The 22,419-nt window shown below is 43.9% G+C and overlaps 1 protein-coding gene across 2 annotated transcripts in view; it reads right to left on the bottom strand.

Moving 5' to 3' along the window:
• Window positions 1-7,556: 7,556 nt before the first annotated feature.
• Window positions 7,557-22,419, bottom strand: part of ZDHHC5 (zinc finger DHHC-type palmitoyltransferase 5) — a 78,794-nt gene continuing 63,931 nt past the window's right edge. For both annotated transcript variants that reach the window (XM_053282229.1, XM_053282236.1), the window contains exons 3-12: window positions 21,648-21,769; window positions 20,257-20,414; window positions 19,461-19,633; window positions 19,199-19,301; window positions 19,026-19,117; window positions 15,889-16,021; window positions 15,350-15,473; window positions 12,582-12,694; window positions 10,289-11,178; window positions 7,557-9,300 (exon numbers count right to left, since the gene is read on the bottom strand). In XM_053282229.1, the coding sequence (XP_053138204.1) occupies window positions 9,135-9,300; window positions 10,289-11,178; window positions 12,582-12,694; window positions 15,350-15,473; window positions 15,889-16,021; window positions 19,026-19,117; window positions 19,199-19,301; window positions 19,461-19,633; window positions 20,257-20,414; window positions 21,648-21,769 (2,074 nt within the window). In that variant the 3' untranslated portion in view covers window positions 7,557-9,134. The remainder of the gene's footprint in view (window positions 9,301-10,288; window positions 11,179-12,581; window positions 12,695-15,349; window positions 15,474-15,888; window positions 16,022-19,025; window positions 19,118-19,198; window positions 19,302-19,460; window positions 19,634-20,256; window positions 20,415-21,647; window positions 21,770-22,419) is intronic.

A 22,419-nucleotide genomic window follows, 5' to 3' on the forward strand; every position in this document is an offset into this window, starting at 1 on the left:
ACTAGAACCAATACAGAGATGGAGCAAAACTAGCCCTCAAGAAGCCTCTGTGGCTGTAAAATAGTCCTCTGTACCCAGCGCCACACTGCACCACCAGTGCACAATGCAAATCGCTTGCAGAGCACAACCGAAGACCACATCCAGTCCAGTCGGGAGTCAGAGATGCAATCTGAGTGGGTGTGACCCACTCCCAACTGGTAATGAATTGCATAGAGAAGCACCTAGACAATTATTCTCTGAACAAGCTCCTCACTCCCCATCTCCTTTGAGCTCCAGGCTGATAGTGTCAAATAGGCAAACGAATTCCAACTCAGCAGCATCATGCTGGGGCCTCTTTTTTCTTGATGGATGGCAACTTAAGAGTCTGTTACACAATGAACAGGCAGAGTTCCAGGCCATTCTGGGACAGATTTACAGGTTCCCATGCTGAACTAACAACGAGGAGTGTGTCACACCCACCCACTCCAATGGGATCTTGTACTCATTTGTGCTCTGCATAGTAATGAGACACACCTCTCTTGAACAGCTGGGCCTTGTGCTTGTATGTAAGAGAGAGATCACATGCCAACCAGAGATAGTAATACTTACATCAGTCTCAAGAGGGCTACAGTGTTATATTACTGCATTTTTTTCTTCATTTAGCTGTTTCCCTTTTAACCTATTCTACTACATTCTCTCCCTGCACTCGTTAGCCTTTTCTCTTTCAGTCCCCATATTTCACCCTCCTCTTTCCTCTCCCTGTTGGTCCATTTACCCATAGTATAGTGAACAGACACCTTCAGGAACCCCACCGGAAGGATATGAAGGCAATACTCCTCTGTTTTCCTCCAGAAGATGGAATTTCTACTCCATCACCACTAACAGTCATTGCTATCTTCCAGAGATTGGATTCTAAAGATGACTGAACAGATTTTTAGGAGTCTACAGAGGGAAGAGGGAACGTGGACACGTACGTTTTGGGCAGTATAAAAATATGTTAAATAAATAAAATTGACAAAAATGCCCCTTCTGTCTTTGCGCAATGTACTACCTCTATTCACAGAAATTATTCTTGGGACCCAATTCCATTAAGTCAGTATAACCCTTTTCTAGCTCATCTAAGCTGGTGACCATAACCTTGTGGCAGTGAATTCCCTGTTATGCACTGGATGAAGAATAACTATCTTGCCCATCAGTTTCACTGTAGTTGCAGCTGTTCTGCACTTTCTTCCCCAGCCTGTCTCTTTTTTTGAGGTGAAGTAATGAATACAAATCTATAGCCACACACCATTGCTTTATATAAAAGCATAATGATACTGTTCATTTATTTTCAGTACATTTCCTAATAATCTAACACAGAATGTGGCTTTATCACCACCACTGCCCACTGAGCTGATATTTTAACTGTACTGTCCACAACCATCACAAAATCTTTCCCAGCTACATACCTCCAATTCGGGCCCCATCGCTCATAAGCGAAGTAAGGATTTTTGTTTTTGTCCCAAGATGCACCACTTTACACTTCCTTCCACTGAACCTCATTTTGCTGCTCTTTTATCCAGTTTGGGGATGTTCATTTTGTCTATTTCTAATCTCTGCTCAGCTCTGTAGCAACATCCCAAGAAAGGCTCCACCTTCCCGCAATTCAGTCATGGCCTGGTTGTACAACAGAGCAGACAGACTATTAATAGCTGGAAAAGGTGAAGACAGCTCTGCTACCAACTTCCGAATGTAGGAAAGGAACAACACTGCAGATGTCGTGGCCCCCACTTACATGGTAGGGCTGCAACACAATGTGGATTTCCAATTTATCCAAAGGAGCTACAAATAGGGAGGAGCTGCAATCTGCTCACACATCCAGAATTGTGGACTCAAACGCAGTAAGTCACCCTCTGTAACCATATTAAAAGGTGTGGTATGACAAGACTTGCTATGCTTCGGATGACAGGCAAGATGCCACTGTGCCAGAAAAACTAAAGCTCCTGTCCTATACATTTGTGTGAAGCAGAACACAAAAGGGCAATGCCAGGTCCCAGCCTGTATAAATAATAATAATGCTAGTCTATGCAATGGTGGTAAGAACTGCTCCAAGCAGAAGACAACGGAGTTTGTTGACAGATCAAAAGGAGAAATGAAGACATGAAGCCCAAAATTCAGGTCATGTAGGAAGCAACTGGGGTGTCTACCCAGAGAAAGTGATTACCAAAAGGACATTGACAACTGTGTTCAAAGGATGGCAGAGATGACTATAAAACTGATGAACAATTTAGGAGAACTGCCCATATGGAAAGGTGGTTCAACAATGCAACCAGCTGTTAAGTAGAACTATAGGATTTTCTCTGAGACTGTCAAGGAAATACAGGACAGTCAGTCAGTCAGTCATAGGGCCAGGAGATGCTCAAAGGCCGTCAAGTCTAACATAGGTAGGATGCTCCACACCATTCCCCAGGCCTAATATTTTGCCCCAGATCAGGTTGCTTACAGAGCTGGTTTATCCTGCATAAGTCATTTTGGAACTTGTATACATTGTATCACATGAAAACCTCACCATCCCAGCTCACTAGAACACATTTTTTCTAATAGAGATTCCATGCCCTTAACTGCTGCGCCATCGAGTACAGCATTCCTCATCATTCCACCTTTTAAGCAAAGAAAAGCGGCACAACTTAAGTTTCCAGCTTTCATGCTGTCAAGATGCAGAGAGCCTCTCTACCACGAAGAAGGGGACAACTTTAATCCTGATCCCAAATATGAAGAATTCTGACTTGGGGCAAAGATTGGTTTACACGGAGTCTTTCTTTTACAGTTCCACTTTGTACAAATTGGTTCTACTTAATAAGGAAGTATGCTGCCCAGAACAGGCACATTTTCCAGTTTGCTTGGGGATATGGCTGTCAAAAGAACAGCAGCTAGATAATGAAAAGCCACATCCAGGCTTCTAAGATCACTGGAATTAGCCTTTATTATAAAGCAGCCCCATGATTCCCACCCACCAGCTACTTGACTTAAGCCTCTCTACAATCCTGTTAGTCTAGAGAGGGAGCTCCCTTTTCTTGCAGATTGCCTGCTACGGGATTATAGCCACCAGCATTCACAAAAGAGCTTGTCAGATGTTAGTCTCCATTACTGTATTACCAGAGCTGTACTCAGCTCTTCTAGGTGATAAACAGGTTTTGGGAGATACAAGCAGGTTTTGAATGTTTCACCTTGAAGCAAACTGGGGTGGGGTGGGGGAAATCAAGCCTCTGACTCAGAACTGTCGTCGGGACAATTAGCTCTCTCTGCTGCCAAGAGGAGCAGGATGTCTATCACCCCAAAACCTATCACCCCATGCTAACAATTCCAAGTAGTGCACTAGAGTCACTTCATGGATACAGGTAAAGAAATTGAATCAGTCTCAAAAGATCCATCCCAGGCCTAATCCTATTCTTTCTACAGCCAGTTCTTCACTAGGACCTATTCTCTCCTTAGTCCACTTCCAGAATTCAAGAATGTGCCACCAAGATAAAAAGATCACTGCCCAGCAGTATTAATAGAAGAACTCCCTCTATTTAATGCTTTGCACTTTCCTTCAGCCAACACTGTAGGGCCTCCCATCACCCTTTTCTAAGGCTTTACCAGAAATGGGTGCACGCACATATTCTGCATAAAGCCAGAAATGCTAACATATATATTTAAAACAAGTTGTTTTGGTAGGAACTAATCTGCCTACTTTCCTTTCACTATCCCTACAACTGTTCTAAACTTGGTCCAAAAATTAGGCAGTTCACAAGTTAAACGAATATGATATTTATATACTGCTTTTCAACAAAAGTTCCTGAAGCAGTTTACATAGATGTAAATAAACAAACAAATAAATAAAATAGCTCACTGTCCCCAAAGGGCTCACAATCTAAAAAAGAAATGCAAGAGATACCCCAGCAACAGCCACTGGAGAGATGCGGTGCTGGGGCTTGATAGGGCCAGTTTGCTCAGTTAGCAGGAGTTGTGCCTTAAACTCCTTATGCCTTAAATGTTCATACGTCTGCCATCTTGAACTGGGGTGGATGGCATCACCACATACTATGCCGTTGAGGTGTCCCTACAACTGTACCAAATTTGGTCAAAACCGGTTCCTACTTGCACATCAAATGTTCACGTGTCTGCCATCTTGAACTGGGCTGGATGACATCACCACATACTATGCCGTTGAGGTGTCCTACAGCTGTAACAAATTTGGTTCAAATAGACTAGGCAGTCCACAAGTTAGCTCACTTATGCCTCAAGTGTTCACTTGTCCACCATCTTGAACTGGGGTGGATGACATCACAAACTACACTGTCCAGGTGTCCCTACAACTGTACCCAATTTGGTTCATATTGGTCTAGACCAGGCCTGCTCAACTTTGGCCCTCCTGCAGATGTTGGCCTACAACTCCCATGACCTCTGGCTATTGGCCACTGTGGCTGGGGATTATGGGAATTGTAGTCCAAAAACAGCTGGGGGGCCTAAGTTGATCAGGTCTGGTCTAGACATTGCGAAGTTGATTGAGGGACACACAGAGACAAACAGACAGAATGCCAGGTGATCTCATAAGCTTGTTTTCCTTAAGGAGAGTAGGCTTAAAATATGGGTCTGCCAGATACTACAGAAGAAATACTATTAATACATGCAACCTCATTTGTGCATATTAATTATTATTATTATTATTTATTTTTACATTTATACCCCACTCTTCCTCCAAGGAGCCCAGAGCCTCATATGCTTCCCATTTCCCATGACTCGGTTATGGGACCTAACATCCTCCTCAAGGGCCATATATATATGGATGGTGCTATGTAAGTAATAATAATGGGCTCAACCAGCCAAAGCTAAACATTTCCCTGCACTGTGCAAGAAGTAGAAGTTAAGCATGGGCTTATTGAATTCCTCAACAAAATCAAGATGTTGAAGAGCTTTACTTTGGCTGGATTATGCCCTTTCAAGAGCCTTACTCTGCAACTGTAACTATACAGATTGCTAGATCACTTGCCTCTAATCTTTCATACCTCCATTCCATGGTGGTCACAACTCTCTCAGCCTAACCTACTTCACAGGGTTGTTGTGAGGAGAAACTCAAGGATGTAGTACACCACTCTGGTTCCTTGGAGGAAAAGCGGGATATAAATGTAATATAATAAAATAATAATAATAATAATAGGAAGTGGCGGCATTCAGAAGAGCAGCAGATATGGACCTGCTCTTCTCCATGTTAAAGGGGATGTGTAATCCGGCCGTCTTAAACAGATGTCCTGCAATTTGGCTTCCAAGTCAAGTTTCATGCACATCACTACAAAGGGGTAATAATACCCCTAGAGATATATGAAGGGCTCCTAATGGTTATTCAGGGCCCTCCTGCCTCCCCACACTGCAGCTGTTAGGGATGTGCACAGAACCAGTTTGGGGGCCCTTTATGGGCCTCTGAATCAGTTCAAAAGTCTGGCCAGTTTGAAGGGTGGGGGATATCTTTAAGGATTGGGGAAAGTGTCCCCCCTCCCCGGCCACATTTGCTCTGCTGGGGCTGTCCTGAAATACAGTCCGGTGGGGCAGCAGCATACCTCCTTGCTGCCCTGGTGAGTCACCGACCGGAAGTACCCGGTGCATGGGTTTTTGTAAGGGTGGTATAGAAATCGAATCAATAATAATATGAGAACTGAATTTCAGGCACAAGAGGAAAGAACTTAGCTAGGTAAATATGAATGTAACTGCATAATGAAATTGAATGTTGTAATCATGAGAATGGTTTTAAACATACCATTTCCTCTGACCTCTCTGGCATCAGGGACAAGTGCTCTTATGCTACATCTGCAAGGGTGCCAAGCACAAATCTCACTCCATACTGAAAGCAGATTTTAGTTTAATTCTAAATTGTCACATTTAAGGTCAGGAAGAATTCCTCCCCCAATTTAGATTTACTGGGGATCTTAAGAGTTTCCTCTGCCAAGGTTCCTTGTTTTCCCAGTCAAAGCCAGAGTGATACGTCTCATTCAGTTAAGGGTGTTGGGAGGAAGTATTTGCCTTTATTCAGAGGCAAACTATATGGTCTTCATCTCTACACTGATATAAATGTGCAAATATTTTTTTGTCAGTGCATTGCATTGAAGTTGTCTCCACCATCCAAATATAAAACTTTTGAAGCCATGGACCTGGACTACCCCAGCAAGACTACTCCTTCCATTAGTACACTTGCTCTAGCATGGCCTCCATCTCAGAGCACCCTCTTAGCTATCTAAGAGAACTTGTTGTCAATATTAGAATTCTAATACCCAGTTATGCAAGAGCTCAGATGAATTTCTTTAATATTCAGACTGAATGATGAACCCAATGTATGATTTTAGAAGGAACAATTAACATCATTTGCTAGGATTTCAGCGTCTAAAAACAGAATATAGGCATGATGGACCCCCCCCCCCATATTAAGTGTTTAATCATTTTAGAGTATTTGTGTAACAAAAGGACCTCAAAAGATTCAAGAGTAATTTGGATGGGTTTCAAAACACACCTTGTGATTTATTCTAACACATCAATTAGGCCTTGCCAAATTTGGAAAGGGCTCAACATGTAATGTAGGAAAAGAGTCCTCCTCTGGGCATTAGCAACTGCTACAACTAGAGTCAAGAGGGGTGGGATGGAACTGTGCACAATAAAGTTATCTTTGGGAATAAGTCAGAGAAGCATCTTGCTTAGACTCTGACCATATATCTTAACTGGTGTTGGGAAAATATTACCATTAGACTGAATAGAGACTCCCTAGGGCTATTGTCCTTCCCTGTGATGAACGGCTTGACTTTCTTGCATGAACCAACTTTGCTCTACAGGCATCTTGTGTGGGACATATCCTCTTTGCTTTGGCAACACCATGGTCTGAGTTACAAAGCATGCTGCAAGAGACAGTGGGTGGGGTTTTGCCTTTCAAAGGAGAGTTGTACTAGTTTCCTTCATTGCCACTTGAAGATGTCAGTTACAGGTATAACCACTTTCAGAATTTAGATGCTGCTTACACTAGGGTCTATGAAAAGTAAAGATAAAGTTGTGCCCTCGAGTCAGTATTGACTCCTGGCACCCACAGAGCCCTGTGGTTTTCTTTGCTAGAATGTAGGAGTTTACAATTGCCGTCTCCTGCGCAGTGTGAGATGATGCCTTTCAGCACTTTCCTATATCGTTGCTGGCCGATATAAGTATTTCCCATATTCTGGGAAACATAACAGCTGGGATTCGAACCAGCAACCTCTTGCTCATTAGGTAAGTCATTTGCCTGCTGCACCATTAGGTAGCCAGGGTTTAGGAAACAGTCCCCCTATTACAAAATGATTCCAAATGACTACATGACCATGTCCTCTGGTTGTGAGGCTTGGAATGCAAATGAAAGAAAGCATTCTTTACTTACCTGTTCAGGAAAGCCTTTTGCATCAGCACACTGCTTATAGTTCCAGTTACAAGGGTAAGAAGCTACCAATGTCCCTGGAATCATTTTCAGTGCCAAGCAAACACTGAAGGACAACCAGAAGAACACCCACTCGCCAAAGTAATAAAACAAGAACTACACGAACATGGAGGGAGTGGCTCATATTTTTTATTCCTCGTTTTAAAATGGCTAGTCATAATAAAAATAAAAGTGTGGCTCTGTGGAAACCACAGTAAAGATATTGCCGTAGAGAAAGAGTCAGTAGTGCCTGGAGATTGTTGGATTCCTAAGTTGCTCTGATTTTTACTTTCATGGGCTTTTACAGGTGGAGAGATTTTTGGCATATGAAAAAATATTGCTTTTTGGTTTTCTGTTTTGTCCTCTTCTTTCTCTGCCCAATTTCAGAATAAGAACTGTGACACCACAAGAAATCATTGTTGAGCAATTCATAAGAGCAATGTAAAAAAAAAACACAGAAGGAAATGCACCTGGAGGAGGGGCTTACTAAGTACAAGAAGTATTTTCACATAAGGGACCCAACTTGAATGCCATTGCTACCCTCCTCCCTCTGTTTAACATCTCAATACCTTCCCATGTCCTAAGGATATACAATTAGCACTGAGCATGCTGATCTGCCTGGCTTGCAGGGGATGGCATCCTTTCACAGAGTTTTTTTCTTGAGGAGACCAAAGCCTGTCTGGAACTAGGAACCTGGGAAGCAAAAAACTGTTGTAGTTGTCTTAAGCCCTCTAGGTCCCCTAGGGAGGAAAAACCTACTCATGGGGAAAGTCTTCCAGGACACAGTCCAGATGAGCAGGAATATGGAAGTGGTGGCCTTGTCCTCTCCCTTCCATATCCTAGAAGAGATGAACCAGGGCGAGGTTCAACAAGCCAGGCTCATACCTGGCTAGTAAAGGGAGGGCTGGCCACAGGCACTGGGATGACCAGGCCCATGATACCAATAAGGATGTCATGGTGGGCAACATACTCCCCCAACTCTATCTATTCTGGGGTGTTTTTTACAAGAGCTTCTTAACCATTGGACTTCACAACCCACTCAAAGTAAACCAAGTGGCTGATCTGATATAGCCTTCCAGCCTCCCCTGAACGTAAAAGCTTTATACATAGTTTCCTCAGGCCCTGCTAATGGAGTCTGCCTGGGCCTGCCTCCCTCAATATGGGTAGATATATAATTTCTTTTTATATTTATATTTATATATATATAGATATTTTTATATACACACACCCAGTAACTCAGAAGAGAAAAAATAGAATCCGTAACAATAATAAAAAAAATTTAAAAATGATCCACTCCTACCGCACTAGGCGAGCAATTGCACAAGGTCCATAGTTAACTGTCCTGTTGGTAGTGGGGCAGCCTGCACCTTCTCCCACAGTGGGGTGCTGACAGCAAGCCCCATCCCTCCCCTTCTCTCTCGGCAGTGTGTGCTACAAATTGCAGTCTCTTGGTTGGTTGAGAGGAAGAGTGCAGGCTGTGGAGGTGAGCAAGGCTAGGGTCTTGCTGTAGTGTTTCGGGACTCTCCCAATCCCAGATAGTTTAGATTAAAAAGGTAGCTGTCCCCTATGCTCTCCCACACCCCCAGAAAATGTTGTAAAAAAAGGTCCATGCATGTGATGGGACAACCATTTGCTGAGCCATGTCTCCTTCTCACCAAGGACAGGGCATTATGGAATCAGCCAGGGAGGAGTTGATAGTGGGGAGATCACCTCCTCATACAGAAATCTCATACGTAGTCCCACCCACTCCAGAGACCTTCTTGACTCCTCCACGAGTGGGGCTGCTGAGAGGTGGCTGGCCAGGGGTGGGCGAGGTCGAGCCCAGATTCTTGGGCTGTCCATTGGACTTGCTGTAGGAGGGTCTCATCTGCACCTCGTCTCTGGGGAAAAGGAAGGATACAAGGGCATCAGGAAGTGACCACTCATTCAATGGAAATGGAAATGAAGGATGTCTCACACTCAGATAGGGAAAGGAAAGGAAAAGAAAACTTGGGAGAGATACATTTTGCACTGCCTGGAGTTGTGGAACAGTGGATTGTCAATAGCTACAGAGAAGTTGTGGGACACTATGAACACTTGAGTAAAGCAAGGTGGAACCATGCAGGCACAAACTCCTTCCACCTGTCAAGAAAAGGATGGGATCCTACATAATCAGCACTACTAAGCAAGGATGCCACGTATACCCAATACATCACTCTCTGGAAGGAATAGAAGGAAAGAATAGAAGGCAATATACCATACAGGATTAGCGACAGAAAGGTTCATTCTTCAGAAAGACAGATGCATTCTCACAACCTGCCCTTCTCCCACTGCTAGAGGACATCACACGTCCACACAGACAGAAGAGAACACATTGAAGGAAGGTGGAGGCCAACTTGTATACATACTTAAGATACAGGCAGTCAACACACACACACACACACACACACACACACACAGAGAGAGAGAGAGAGAGAGAGAGAGAGAGAGAGAGAGAGAGAGAGAGAGAGAGAGAGAACACGAACACAGGGATCTCCTATGGAAGCCAGTTACCATCTGACACCAAGGAAAGCAGGAAGAAGGATGCTCAAACCCACACACCTCACACAAAATGGAATGACACATTATGGGATTTGCAATGCATTCTATAATGAAGGGCGAAGCAGGTGGGTTGGTTCACACACTGGAGGAAGGAAGGAAAGAAGGGGCAGACGAGAGCAGGCACTATTTGTAGATCACCCCCAGCCACTCCCTCCAGATGCTGTTCAAAGGAACCAAATGCTCTTGGGTCCATGGTCAAAGCAATAATGGGGCAGGGCTGAATGTGGCTCACCCTCTGCCAAGTCAAGGAACACTTAAAAGCGTGAGGCAGGTGTCACTTGTACTTACTTTGGTGCCAGTAAAGGCTGCAAGGCCACCTCCTCAGTCTCTGGGACGATGGCCTGTGGTGACTGTTTTTGGCTGCTGTAAGACACAGATTTGCCCAAATGGGGGGCTGCAGGCTGGTCTGGTGAGCCCAGTGAGCGCACTCTGAGTGCATGTGGTGGTTCTGGTTTGCCAAAACGAGGTGGCACTGGGCGGGTGAGTGGGTTCTTGCCCAGAGGGGAGCGCTTTGAATCGTCCGAGGAGGAGCTAGTACGTGGGGCATTGCTGGAGCCTGGTGTGGATTGGATGCCCGAGTCCCCCAGCCCTGTATCCTCCTCCCTGGCCAGGGGTGGTGGCGTAGGCGACTGCTGAAGCAGCTTCTCCCGCTCCTGCATGGAGGCCACAATGTGGCGTGAAAGATTGTCATAGCGAACAGGTGAAGGATCACGAAGTGGCTGGTGCTTAGGTGAGCCAGAGCTTGGGAAACGACTGTGCAGGTCAGCTTCCCGCTGCTGGGCAATACGGGCTGAAAGGAAAGGAGATGTGTAACCCATGGGGGCATCTGGCTCCGGGCCTGCTTGCACTGACTCAAAGTCAGGGCTATCAGATGGTGTGAGAAGACTGTCATACGACAAGCTCCCATTGCGTGTCTGGTTCACCAAGCTTTTGTAAGATGTGGATGTGGTGCCCTCCGAGCGGATAGACTGAAGATGGCCCAATTCAAAGCCTGTGCCTTGGGCAGACTTGAGGCTGGAGGAGCGGGAACCACTGGACAGAGGATCAAAATGGAAACTCTTGCCAAAAGTGGGAGACTGAAAGCTCTCAGGCTCCAGACTTGGCTCTGAGCGGTAGCTGGGGTTTCGGCTGCTCTCAGCAATGGAGGTAGGCTCCTTCAGGCTGTCTCCTCGGCTTAGCTGCAGTGGAAAAGGACAGATAGGATGGTCATTTTCAGGCGTCCTGTAATGTGAAGAATAATTCAAAAACATGGTGTCTCTTGGAGTTTACTTCCTCAAAGAACCCAATAGACAAGTTAAAACATATTTCTCAATGCAAAAAGCCCAATTCTGCAAGTATGCTGTAAAGACAATTAGGCAAATGACACAATTTAGTTCTGTATTGTGAACCAGTGTGATGTGGCAGAGAGAAAACTAGTCCTGGACTCAAATCTCCACTTCACTGCGAAGCTCACTGGGTGACCTTGGCTCAGTCACTCTCAGCCTCACCTACCTCTCAAGATTGCTATAACACAGAATAATCCCATGTATGCCATGCTGAGCGTGCTTCTTGGAGAAAAAGTGGGATACAAAGTAATAAAAATAGATTCAAACGTCTTATTAGTCACAGTTTAATTTAGTAGATTCCTTCAAGCCATAGCAGCAGCTGCTTATTAGATAGGTAATCTATATGCATGTGTCTCTACGTTCCAAGAATCACACTTCATGCATTTGAAGAAGTGGGCTCTAATCCATGAGAACTTACTTATTGTGCAATCCTCCTGCTATTCTTTAATGTGCCATAATACATTTTTTTTGCTGCAACAGACTAACACAGCTATCCCTCTGGAAGTTGTTTATTAAATGTGCACCACTTATAGAAGTGTGAGTCCTGCTGCAAAACAGTGCACAGAGAAACAGGATGATGGTGAAGAGATTAATTCAATATTGGAAGACAGTAGCCCAATTCAGACATTATGCTGTACAAATGTACATATGTCTGTATACTTGTACATGTGTTTGTGTGAATGATTGTATCTGTGTTCATTTTAAAAGTGAACCTGGCCTTTCAAATGCATGGCACAGATAGGAAGTGTACTGCTGAACCTGCATTCAGTATACCATATGAATCACTGTACAATGTTCATTCGTTGTATGAGTGCTGAACATAACATGTGAATGGGCCTAGTAAGGGACAGGAAAGTTTGAGCTAGAGTCCATGGGGAGAGGCAAGATGCTAGTTATATAGTTACTCTAGCCAATAAGAGACCCCTCACATACCCAATTCTAGGATCAGAGTTTTTAAGCAGATGTCTTTTTTCTTTCTTTCTTTTTTTGGGGGGGAATCATGAATGCTCCTCTAAAGTAATGAAAGCTGGGATTTCCAATTTATACTGTGATGGAAACCAAGTTCTCCATTTGTGGCATGACAAGCAGCTACACAGAAGCCCAGAGATCTTGCTCACAGAAATATTGCATGCCAATGAAATTAAGGCCACTGCACACAGTCTGGAGTGAATTCACTTTTCACTCCTCACCCCATACAATCAAGATACAACCCACTCTCACCCCCTCATCCAAAGCAAGCTTAGCTCCTCCATTACCTTGGCGCTGGTAGAGTGAGGCATTGCAGCTGAAGTACTGCTGCTGCTATAGCCAGGTCGGTACTTGTACATGGTTGGAGTTGGAGGGCTGTCCTTGCCTAGCAAACTGCTGTCTGCAGACAGAAAGAACACATACACTCAAAAACTAAGTTCTATAAAGTCACTTGCAGCTGTGAGTTGGAAATTGTTTCTGAAACATGTTCCACGTATGGCAAGTGACTGATCCGCGAGAACCAAATACACAGATATCAAGGGGTATGTATAAATAAATAAATAAATAAATAGGGGGGGGATAAAATAAAAAGTGGACACACCATGGTGGTCAAGGAATCCAGTTAGGAGGCAAGAGGGTGGAGAAGAAATGGAGCATGAGAAATATTTCCTCAACAATGAGATTACACAAGCAGCTTCGAGCCTGTGCATGCAAGCCTTGGCAGTCCTGGTTCTTGGGAAGCTTGATAACGAGCCTTGTTGGATAGAATGTGGTAGCACTGACCGGTGAACAATAAGGTATAAACGGAAAAAGATATATGTCTCCGTATATCATGATTTCTTTCAGTGGTGTTCCAATTTGAAACACCAGAGCAAAGTAAAAACCAGGTATCATGTACTTCTGCACATGTGAGAAGTAGCAATAGCCTATATGCCGTATGTTCTATGGCAGTAGAGCTGCCTCTCACAGTAAATCCCACTTTCCCCACACACAGAAAGAGAGCAGACACTAGGGATGGGCAAAAGGCTTTGATCTCAAATGGGCCATTTCAAGTGTTTTGAGCTCAAAACAGACCATCCTCTAAATAAAGGACCTGCTTCGAGTTCTGAACAAAACAACCCTGATTCTATCAAAATGTTTAGACATTTTGAGCACCATTTTGGAAGCCTGTTTCCCCCTTGCTGATCGATTTTCTGGCACTGGCTTCCAATGGGCTTGCAACCGCCTTGCTTCTTGGTTGGCTTGTCACCATACAAATCAAGTGTTGTCATGAGCAACTGTGCTCTCATTGGCTGGAGGGGGGAGAAGAGGAAACACAAAAGGAGGAACTGGGAGGCAGAGAAAGCCCTTATAGTGCGCCTCTCTCGAAGAGAATACATCAGGAGAGGAGGAAAGAATCAAGGAAGGTTTGATTTTGTGGTTCTCAGTACGGAGTATAATATGCCGTGCTATTGCTGCTATAACCATCTGGTTTTGCTGGCTCTCAGATTGACAAAGGCAGAATTTGGGTCTTGGTTACCTGCCTTCCTTGAGTTGTGGTTTGGTTCATTTGTGAGATAGTGTTGTGGTGAGAAATGGACAGTGGCAGAGGTGTGTGTGTGTGCGTGTATTTCTTGGTGACTGTTGTGATGAGCTCCATGTCTGGCCTTGAGACTAACTTGTGCTTCACTCACTGCTCGGAAACCTACATTGCAAAGTCTACTAAGTCAACATGTGGCTGAAGTTGTTCAAGTTGAGCTTATGGCTGTGCTTGCTGCTAAGCGTGGTGCTATGGCAGCTGTTGCAATGCTAGGAAGTAAGGAGTCATAATTGTGTTTGAAAACTTGTACCAATGATGTTACTGCAGAGCAGGCACTGTGGATGGTAGTGGATTCTAGATCAATTCTTTTTTGAGCATTTTTTTTTACTGTGTTCTGTGTTGGGACAGATTCCCTTTTTAAAGTGTGCTTCTGTGCAGTGATTTTCAAGGCAGGGTTGTAAAATGCTTTGCATACTGAAATGCAAAACTTGTGTGTGCATTCTGAGTGCAGCTTGTTCCTGCCAGAGAGAAGAATGGGGAAACTCAAAACACACCATTGTTCCCTATGGGCAGCTCCTACAATCAAAGTCGGTTGTGTGGTAGGGCATGATGGGTGCTACCTACCACCCTACCCACAAAAGAAATGGGCAAGCAGACTATTTTTAACAAATGTTTAACCTTTCTCCAAACGCCCCATAGGATCCCATAGGGATAGGTTAAAAATCATCTGCTTGCCCATTTCTTTTGTGGGTTGGGTGGTAGGTAGCACCAATCATGCCCTACCACAAAACCCACTTTGGTGTCCCTAGGAGCTACCCATGGGGAATAATGGAGTGTTTTGAGTTTCCTCATTCTTCTCTATAACTAAAATGTTTTTAGTTTGTTTTGTCAAAACAAATGAAACAGCTGGTTCAACCGCTGTTTCGACTAAATGTTTCAGCCATCTGCGTAGTTTCGAGCTAGAAACAAAGAGACAAAATCCGTTTTGTGCACATCCCTAGCAGACACACAACTTCAATCCTCAACGCCTGACAGCCCGTTGCAACCTAGAAGAGCCAAAGTTGGGGATTTGAAAACTGCATAGTAACTCATTTGAGTGCTCTTCTAAAGGAACAAAAGGCAGCTGTATATAAAGCAAAGTAATTCTGCATCAGTACCATGGGAACACCAGCACAGAGCTGGCCTAGTGGTTCTTTCCATATTAACTTCAGCTACCACTGAAGTACTTACTTCAACATCGCTTGAGAATTTTGTCAATGGGCTCAGTCCTGACAGGCATCACTATCTGGTACTCAGGGGTCAAGAACTGTTGGCTCTGTTCACCAGCCAGAGAAAAATCTTACTCGTCGAGTTATGTTGGTCCATTATTCATCTGGATTCTTTTCACTTGTCAGGCATCATTTTTCATTTGTCACAGACAAGTAGACTTCCTGAGCTCTGCTGGTACTGCAGTCAGAGACTCCTACCCTAATGACAGATCACTGTACAAGAACACAACTGACTGTGTCCCTTGTCTCCCTGGCATGCTCTTCTTACCCTCATTGGTGGCCAGGGTTAAATGCGTCCTCAGGCCTGCGTAGCGGCTGAGGTCTGGCTTGGGTGGGGGTGGTGGCTCAGCATCAGCAGACTGGCTCTCCGTCACTTCAAGGCTTCCTTTGGACTGCAGAGACAAAGCGCAGAGCAGCAATCAGAAGGATGAGGCAGGACCTATAGTCCTGAACATTGCCTTCAGCTGGACAAAAATGCAAGCACAATTAAAACCTGCAGCCACTTCATATTTCTGCAAGTATAGTTGAAGACTGTGCATGTCTCAGTTGCTGGATGGGGTGGGTGGTGGGTGGGCAGGTACGGCAAGTCAGAATTATCTAGGATACAAAAGGGAATCACTCCCATGCAGCAGTGGGCCACATGGGAGAGAAAGTTTTTCACTTGCCAGGGGAAACCAAATACAAAGAGCAACAATATGGAGGAAGGACGTTCAAGAGGCTCACTTGGTTTCTACTCACGTATGCAGCATCACCACCCAAGGTTTTGAGAAGACCACTGCGTGGGCAGAGCCTTTAAATCATCCTCACCTTTGTTCTCTTCAGCTCAGCCTGGATACCATTGTCCATTATCTTTACAGCAATCTGTCCATCTGATATTTCTGGTCGCAAGAATGGTGGTCTCACTAACACAGTTTGCTCTGCCTTTGGCCGCCCAAGATATCTAGTGAAGCAGGAGAAGAACAAAGAGAACTCCATTACTAAAGTCATGGAGGATGACAGTGCCTCCTGCAAGCATAACGTAACTCTTATAGAGATGTCTGCTTGCACAGCAAGACAGTCTGAAGACAGAGTAATGTGTGGGAAATGAGTTTCCTTGCATCCAAAGAACTGCAAAGAAAATACTGCCATAAAGAGTAACCTAAACCCCAGCGGCTCCTTCTCCAAGATGTGTTGTATAGGACTGAATGGCATAAAGAAATTCTTCCTCCGTCCTCATAGCACTGCACAATGTGTGGGCCAATGAATGTAATATGATGGGTCAGAGAGTTAGAAATATTAAGTGCGTTTCAGATCTAGGTTTATTTTAGGGAAGTTCATTAGAATAAACTTAGATCAAACTGTCTGGATGCCATGATCTTGGTTTTTAACATCAGTAGCAAATAGGATTCTGCTGAGACTCATCCAGGCAGAGGAAGGAGAAATGTACACCCTCAAGGCTTAGGGGCATCCCATGTAGCCAAGATTTAACTGTGGTTTCATGTGAAAGCTGAACCAGCCCATTGCAACATTTTAATAGGAAGACTAGTGATGGACTCAGTCGAATACTGATCAAGCTGTTTCCATGCCCACATCAGACTTGGAAGTTTTTCTTTAGAAGCACCACACAATGGGATAGCATTTTCCTACCCACTGGTGAAAGATCAGTGTTTAGTGAAGTAACAGCCAGTGGCTCAGGAATTGCCAAATTCTGTAATTGGTTTCAGGAACCATTACCATCTTCTGACATCCATCATGCAAGCAGTGGTCCCTCTCATTTTTTTCACCTCTGTGCAGAATGAGTTTTGTTCTGGGCAGCACTATCGAGGCAGTGTGTGCACACCTGCATTCAGAATGGGACTTCCTGATTCAACCTGAGCGAGATCTAAAATGAACTGAGCAGACATCCAAAAACTTGTGAGCATGCACACGCCTTAGAGTGAACAGTGCATGCAAGTTGTGTGAACTGACCTGCAGCACAATTTTCCAAATGTAGTGTCTCAGTTAAGGAAGTGTTAGACATCTAATAATTATTAATAAGGGATGTCTGTGCTTTAGAATCTCTCCCCACTGCCATTAATGATTTACCTTGGGGGCTAACAAGCAATACTACAAAATGATTCCATTATATATTTTTAGCCTACTTTCCAGTTGGCTTATGATATCACATGGCATTCTGTGTGTGTGTGTGTGTGCGCGCGCGTGCGCATGTGTTTGTTTGTTCCCCTCTATCAACTTTGCAATGCCTGGACCAATATGAGCTAAATCAGGTACAGTTGCAGGGACACCTCAATGGCGTAGTTTGTGATGATGTCATCCACCCCAATTGAAGATGCTGGATGCCTAAACGTTTTGAGACACAAGTGGACTAACTTGTGAACTGCCTAATATGGACCAAGCTTAGTCCAGTTGCAGGGATAGTGAAAGAAAAGTAGGCAGATTACTTCTTACTAGAACTTGTTTATTTGATTCAATTAAAATATGCAAAGAAAAACTAATCAGTGGAAGACTTTGAACACTGAGTGTATTTATAGGAAACTACAGCCATCTGTCCAAGACTATGCACTGGGCTGAATTTGCATATTACTTCACTGATTGCAGAAAGGGATACCCCTAAATCAAGATTCCATTACTCATGTACCATATTTTGAATGTTTCATTCACTAAGATTTTTTTTATTAAAAATATGGTCTTATGAATGCCCTATCAAAAAAGAGGTAATACAATTCTCCATTGACATCATATGTGTATGAACTGTCAATCTCTGTGAACTGTCCTACATATGTGTTCAAAATTTAGTGTGTACCTGCAATGAACCTCATGTAACTGCTGCGTAGCAAAACAGTGAGCCAAGTATCAGATTCATCTGCTGGACAGACTGTTGAATTCTCACACATGCTGTTAAAGCCAGAAACCATTAGTTCTCAAGACAAACTAGATCAAGACTTGTCTAGAGATGCAGGTTACACCAAATGGTGACAAAGGGGAAATAAACTGGAAAAAATGCTGTTTCTGTAGTTTCTTAAAGAAATAGGACAAATCTTGAAACTCAAGTTTTGCAACCATATAATCCACATTCCAACAAGGCAAGTTAAGTAGATCATACAGGGTAATAGGTTACTACTTATATATTACTGTTAATGTTAAATTGATGGCAGTTTGCATATATTTTGTTAAGTTCCCCCCCCCCAGAGAAATGTCTAATTTTCTATACCTTGTATACAAGTACCTTTTAAAATGTACATTAAAATATTGTTCCTATTGTGTGTGTTTGAGCTTAAAGAAGATTGGTATTACAGAATTTTGTTAAGTAAGTCCCATCTTCTACTGTAGCAATTTACACGTTTGTTTTTATTTATTGCATTTGTATGCCACCCAAAACGCGTCTCAAAGATTTAACAGCAACTAATGAGACTTTCACATCACCTCAAGTAGCACTATTCTGTACAACACATATGACCTTCTTCCTAATAAGAATGCTAGGAGGGCTAACACACCCTCCCCAATTTTCTCTTCTACAAAAGTTCTCATTCTGGTGAGTTAAGGCAGAGGGGGACAACTACTCCCTGAAGACCTGTTATACCCTTCAGTATGTTAAAAACCAAACCAAACCCTGGAGGCACCTTGAAAGAAAGCATATAAAAAGAAACCCTTAAGGAAAACAACCTCCACACAAGAAGACTGCTCCTGTACCTCTAGCTATGCACCAGCACTCCTACCCCTGCCTTATTGCAATTTGCAACAGGAAAGAGAAGGCTACACATGCTCAGGTCAGTACTCCAAAGCCTGACCCAGCTATAAGCAATTATTTCTTACTCGAACCACACACAGTGACTCATTCATGGCAGAGCCCTGAGCAAGCTCCTCAGATTCCCTTCCACAAACAATCTACACAAGTAATCACATAGATTACTACACACAGAGGGAGAGAGTCACTATAATTTTCTTAGAGGGGAAGATGTACTTACCTGGGGGCTGGGGAGCTGCACAGGACACGACTGACATTCTTACAGCAACCATTGGTGAATGGGTTTACCCCACCCCGGAACTTGCCTGTAACCTGCAAGTACAGAGGAATAAATCAGAAGAACTGAAGTACAATGAAGTAAAACAGGAAACCAATTGAGAAAGGCATACATACTTGTTCATTGGTAGTGCGACCCCTGGCTACCAATACCACATGGAATCCTGTAAGGCCAGCTACAGGAATGAAAAACAAGCCAGCGACACACATCACAGCCATACTGTCAACGAAGTCAAGGAATACAAGGACCATCCCATACCTCTAAGTTTTGGTACTAGTTTCCTAACCCACCCACCCACCCAAACAGTTAGCACTATCCACCCACCAGGTGGACACATCAATTCCTAGCCAGGACTTCTATTTTTATTAAGGAGGATACGTAACAGCCATGCGGATTCCAGAAAGCTCTTCAACTTGATACAGAACGTATAGCAAGCCAAAACCGAACACACCCATGATATGTGCTGTAAGTGAGAGCAGGAACAGGAAGAAATAGCGGTAATTGCGCCGCCCAATGCAATTGTTCACCCAGGGACAGTGATGGTCAAACTCCTGCCAGTGAGAAGGCAAAGACAGAGCAAAATTAGAGACATCACTTCTAAGAAAACCATGCAACATGCTTAACTCTTTCAATACTTAGAGAGCCACTCCCACGTTCTAGCACATTTTCTACTCCCAACCTTCACATCACCAAAATTTGTTACAAAGCACATCCCCTCATCTCACCAATGATTACTATTGAGACTGACCTCCAAAACAACGAAAAACACTCACTCGAGAGTGCAGAGTACTCTTGCTGAGCAACTTGGAAGGATCAGATATCAAAATCATCATAGGCTTCAGTTTATACATCTGTGTGTTCCTTGTTTAACATAAATAATACAATTTGAAGTCTAACCCCCGAAGTTCTCTGTGGACTCTGCCTTCATCCAACTATTAAAACCTGCTCCTTCCAGCGAAACCACCATTTTGTGATGGATGCCAGTTGATGAGCTCCAGGGTTTGGGTTATTGGCAACCATGAAATTGGTCCAACCCTGTTCTACAATACTCAGAATCGCATCCTGCAGCTGACCACCCATCTAAACCACATCTCAGAAAGCACAAAAGACCCTAGATGTTTTAGTCCCATATTGGTAATTTTGGCCCACACCTCTCTTCTTTTCAATTTCTCACCTCCACACAATTGTCACAGACACTGCAATGGGAGCAGCGTGGGGGCCGGTAGAAGCGGCATGTTGCGCACCATTTCATGCGCACCTGGATACCTTTTATCTCTACAGTCTTGTATAGTGGAGCTCGGAAGTCATCTTCCTTGTCCTCGTCTTCTTCAGCTGAAACACAAGAAAAAGTGTCAAATCCTTATTGGATTCTTTCTACAAAAGAAGCTCAACATCTGGTCCACAAGTGCATTTAGTTTGCTACTGGTGAGCACACTTTATTTTGCCAAGATCCCATCTCTTTCTCCTGAGCACAGAGAAGAGCAGAGGCTCCCACTGATCCTGCACTGAGCCTCGGAGAAGCTTCTAATACAGCAAATCTCTGAGGTTGAGCACCACAGAAACAAGGTCCACTTCACTTGCAGCTGAGCAGGAGGGAAGGGACTTAGTCCCACAGCTGTGATGGGCCCCAGAAGCACTCTACACCTGCAAAGGACAAGCTAAGCATTATGATATGAAGACCCGTCCTCCCACTCAGGAGAGGATTGATAGAGAGAGTACAAATGTTGCCTGGATATCAAAGCCAGCCAAAATTTGTAGACCAGCAGTAGCCAAGCACTCCAATGGCTTCCAACAATCCATCCTTTTACTACATTAGGAAAGTCAGCAGTACCCAAGTCATTTTGTTTGGCCTTCATTCTGCACTGCCTTGGGAACTTATGAAAATGTGAAGATATTATCCAGACTTTTATTTCTCAGTAAACAAATAAAGCCCAATGACTCTGACCAAGGCTTTAAGATTCACAATGCCTTTTTAGATGAGTTATACATTGTGCAGTAGCCAAGCATACAAAATTCCATGTGGAAACACTTTAAAACAAATCTTGTCCCTAACTACTCAGTCTATCATTAACCAACCACTCACCCAATGGCAATCTAGAGGGTGTGTGTGTGTGTGTGTGTGTGTGTGTGTGTGTGTGTGTGTGTATGTATTCTTTGCTAAACCTTTGCAGGCAGTGGCAGCTTTGACAGCACTGGAAATGCTAAGAATATTCCCAATGACACACCTTGCCACCATCTTTTTAAGACTAGTCTGAGGCAGGAAGTGACCCTGTGTCACAGGGTCATTTCCTGCTTCACTGTAAACTAAAAAAAGAAGGTGATTGACAGAAGTCTGCCACTAGGAACATTCAGAGCACTTCCACTCCTGCCCAAAGAGGATTGACATGACATTGTATATGGGTCTTAAGAAGGCTGCTTCAAGCTTTTGCAAGACTAGAAGATTCCTGACCACCAGTATCACAAAAACCTGTGCCTAGAGCTGAAGATTTGAAGCTGCAGCCTCAAATCATAACCTTTTCAGATCAATGACTTGCAAGATGCTTCCTGGGAAGACATGGTTCTTACCTCGAGGAAATATACCTGGATCCATGAAAGTGGCCATGCTGAAATTGGCCAGCACAAAAAGGAAGACCACAACATTGTAAATGGGGATGATTGGGGAGATATACAAGCTGAGCCCAGGGCACCTGCAAAGAAAAGAGAAACTGAGCCAAGACAGCCCTGGTAGCATTTTTGTTATATTAAAAAAAGTTTTAGACCTCAGAATAGAGCTTTCAGATCTTTCAATCTAAACAAATTTGCAGCACTAGCCAATAGGAAAAGAGCAACCCACCCACCCCAATACTCTTTAAAATAGGACAATATCCAAGGTATACCATTGTTTGTACACCACAATTGCCTAACCCCTGATAACTGGGTAAGAGGCATTTTTCAACATGGTGATTCTCTTTATATTAAGCAGGGGGTGAGCAACTACAGTGGTCCCTCGACTTACGAAGTACTCGACATCTGAAGATTTCGACTTACGAACGACAAAAAATACCGGAAGTCGTTGCCGGTTTAGATGCGGCTTCCTTGACCTACGAATTTTTAGATGCTGTTTCCTCAACTTACGAATGTTTCCGGACCTCCGTGGATGCTCTTTTCGACTTACGAAAATTTCGACCTACGAACGTGCATTCGGAACGGATTATCTTCGTAAGTCGAGGGACCACTGTAGTCCTATTCCACCCCAACACAGCATCCCTCCAGTGGCTGTTGCTGGTGCCTACCCTGTGTTTCATGTTAGACTGTAAGTCCTTTGGGAATAGGGAACCATCTTCTCATTTTTCTATGC

The sequence above is a fragment of the Hemicordylus capensis genome, chromosome 1 (assembly GCF_027244095.1).
Source record: "Hemicordylus capensis ecotype Gifberg chromosome 1, rHemCap1.1.pri, whole genome shotgun sequence".
Classification (NCBI taxonomy): Eukaryota; Metazoa; Chordata; class Lepidosauria; order Squamata; family Cordylidae; genus Hemicordylus; species Hemicordylus capensis.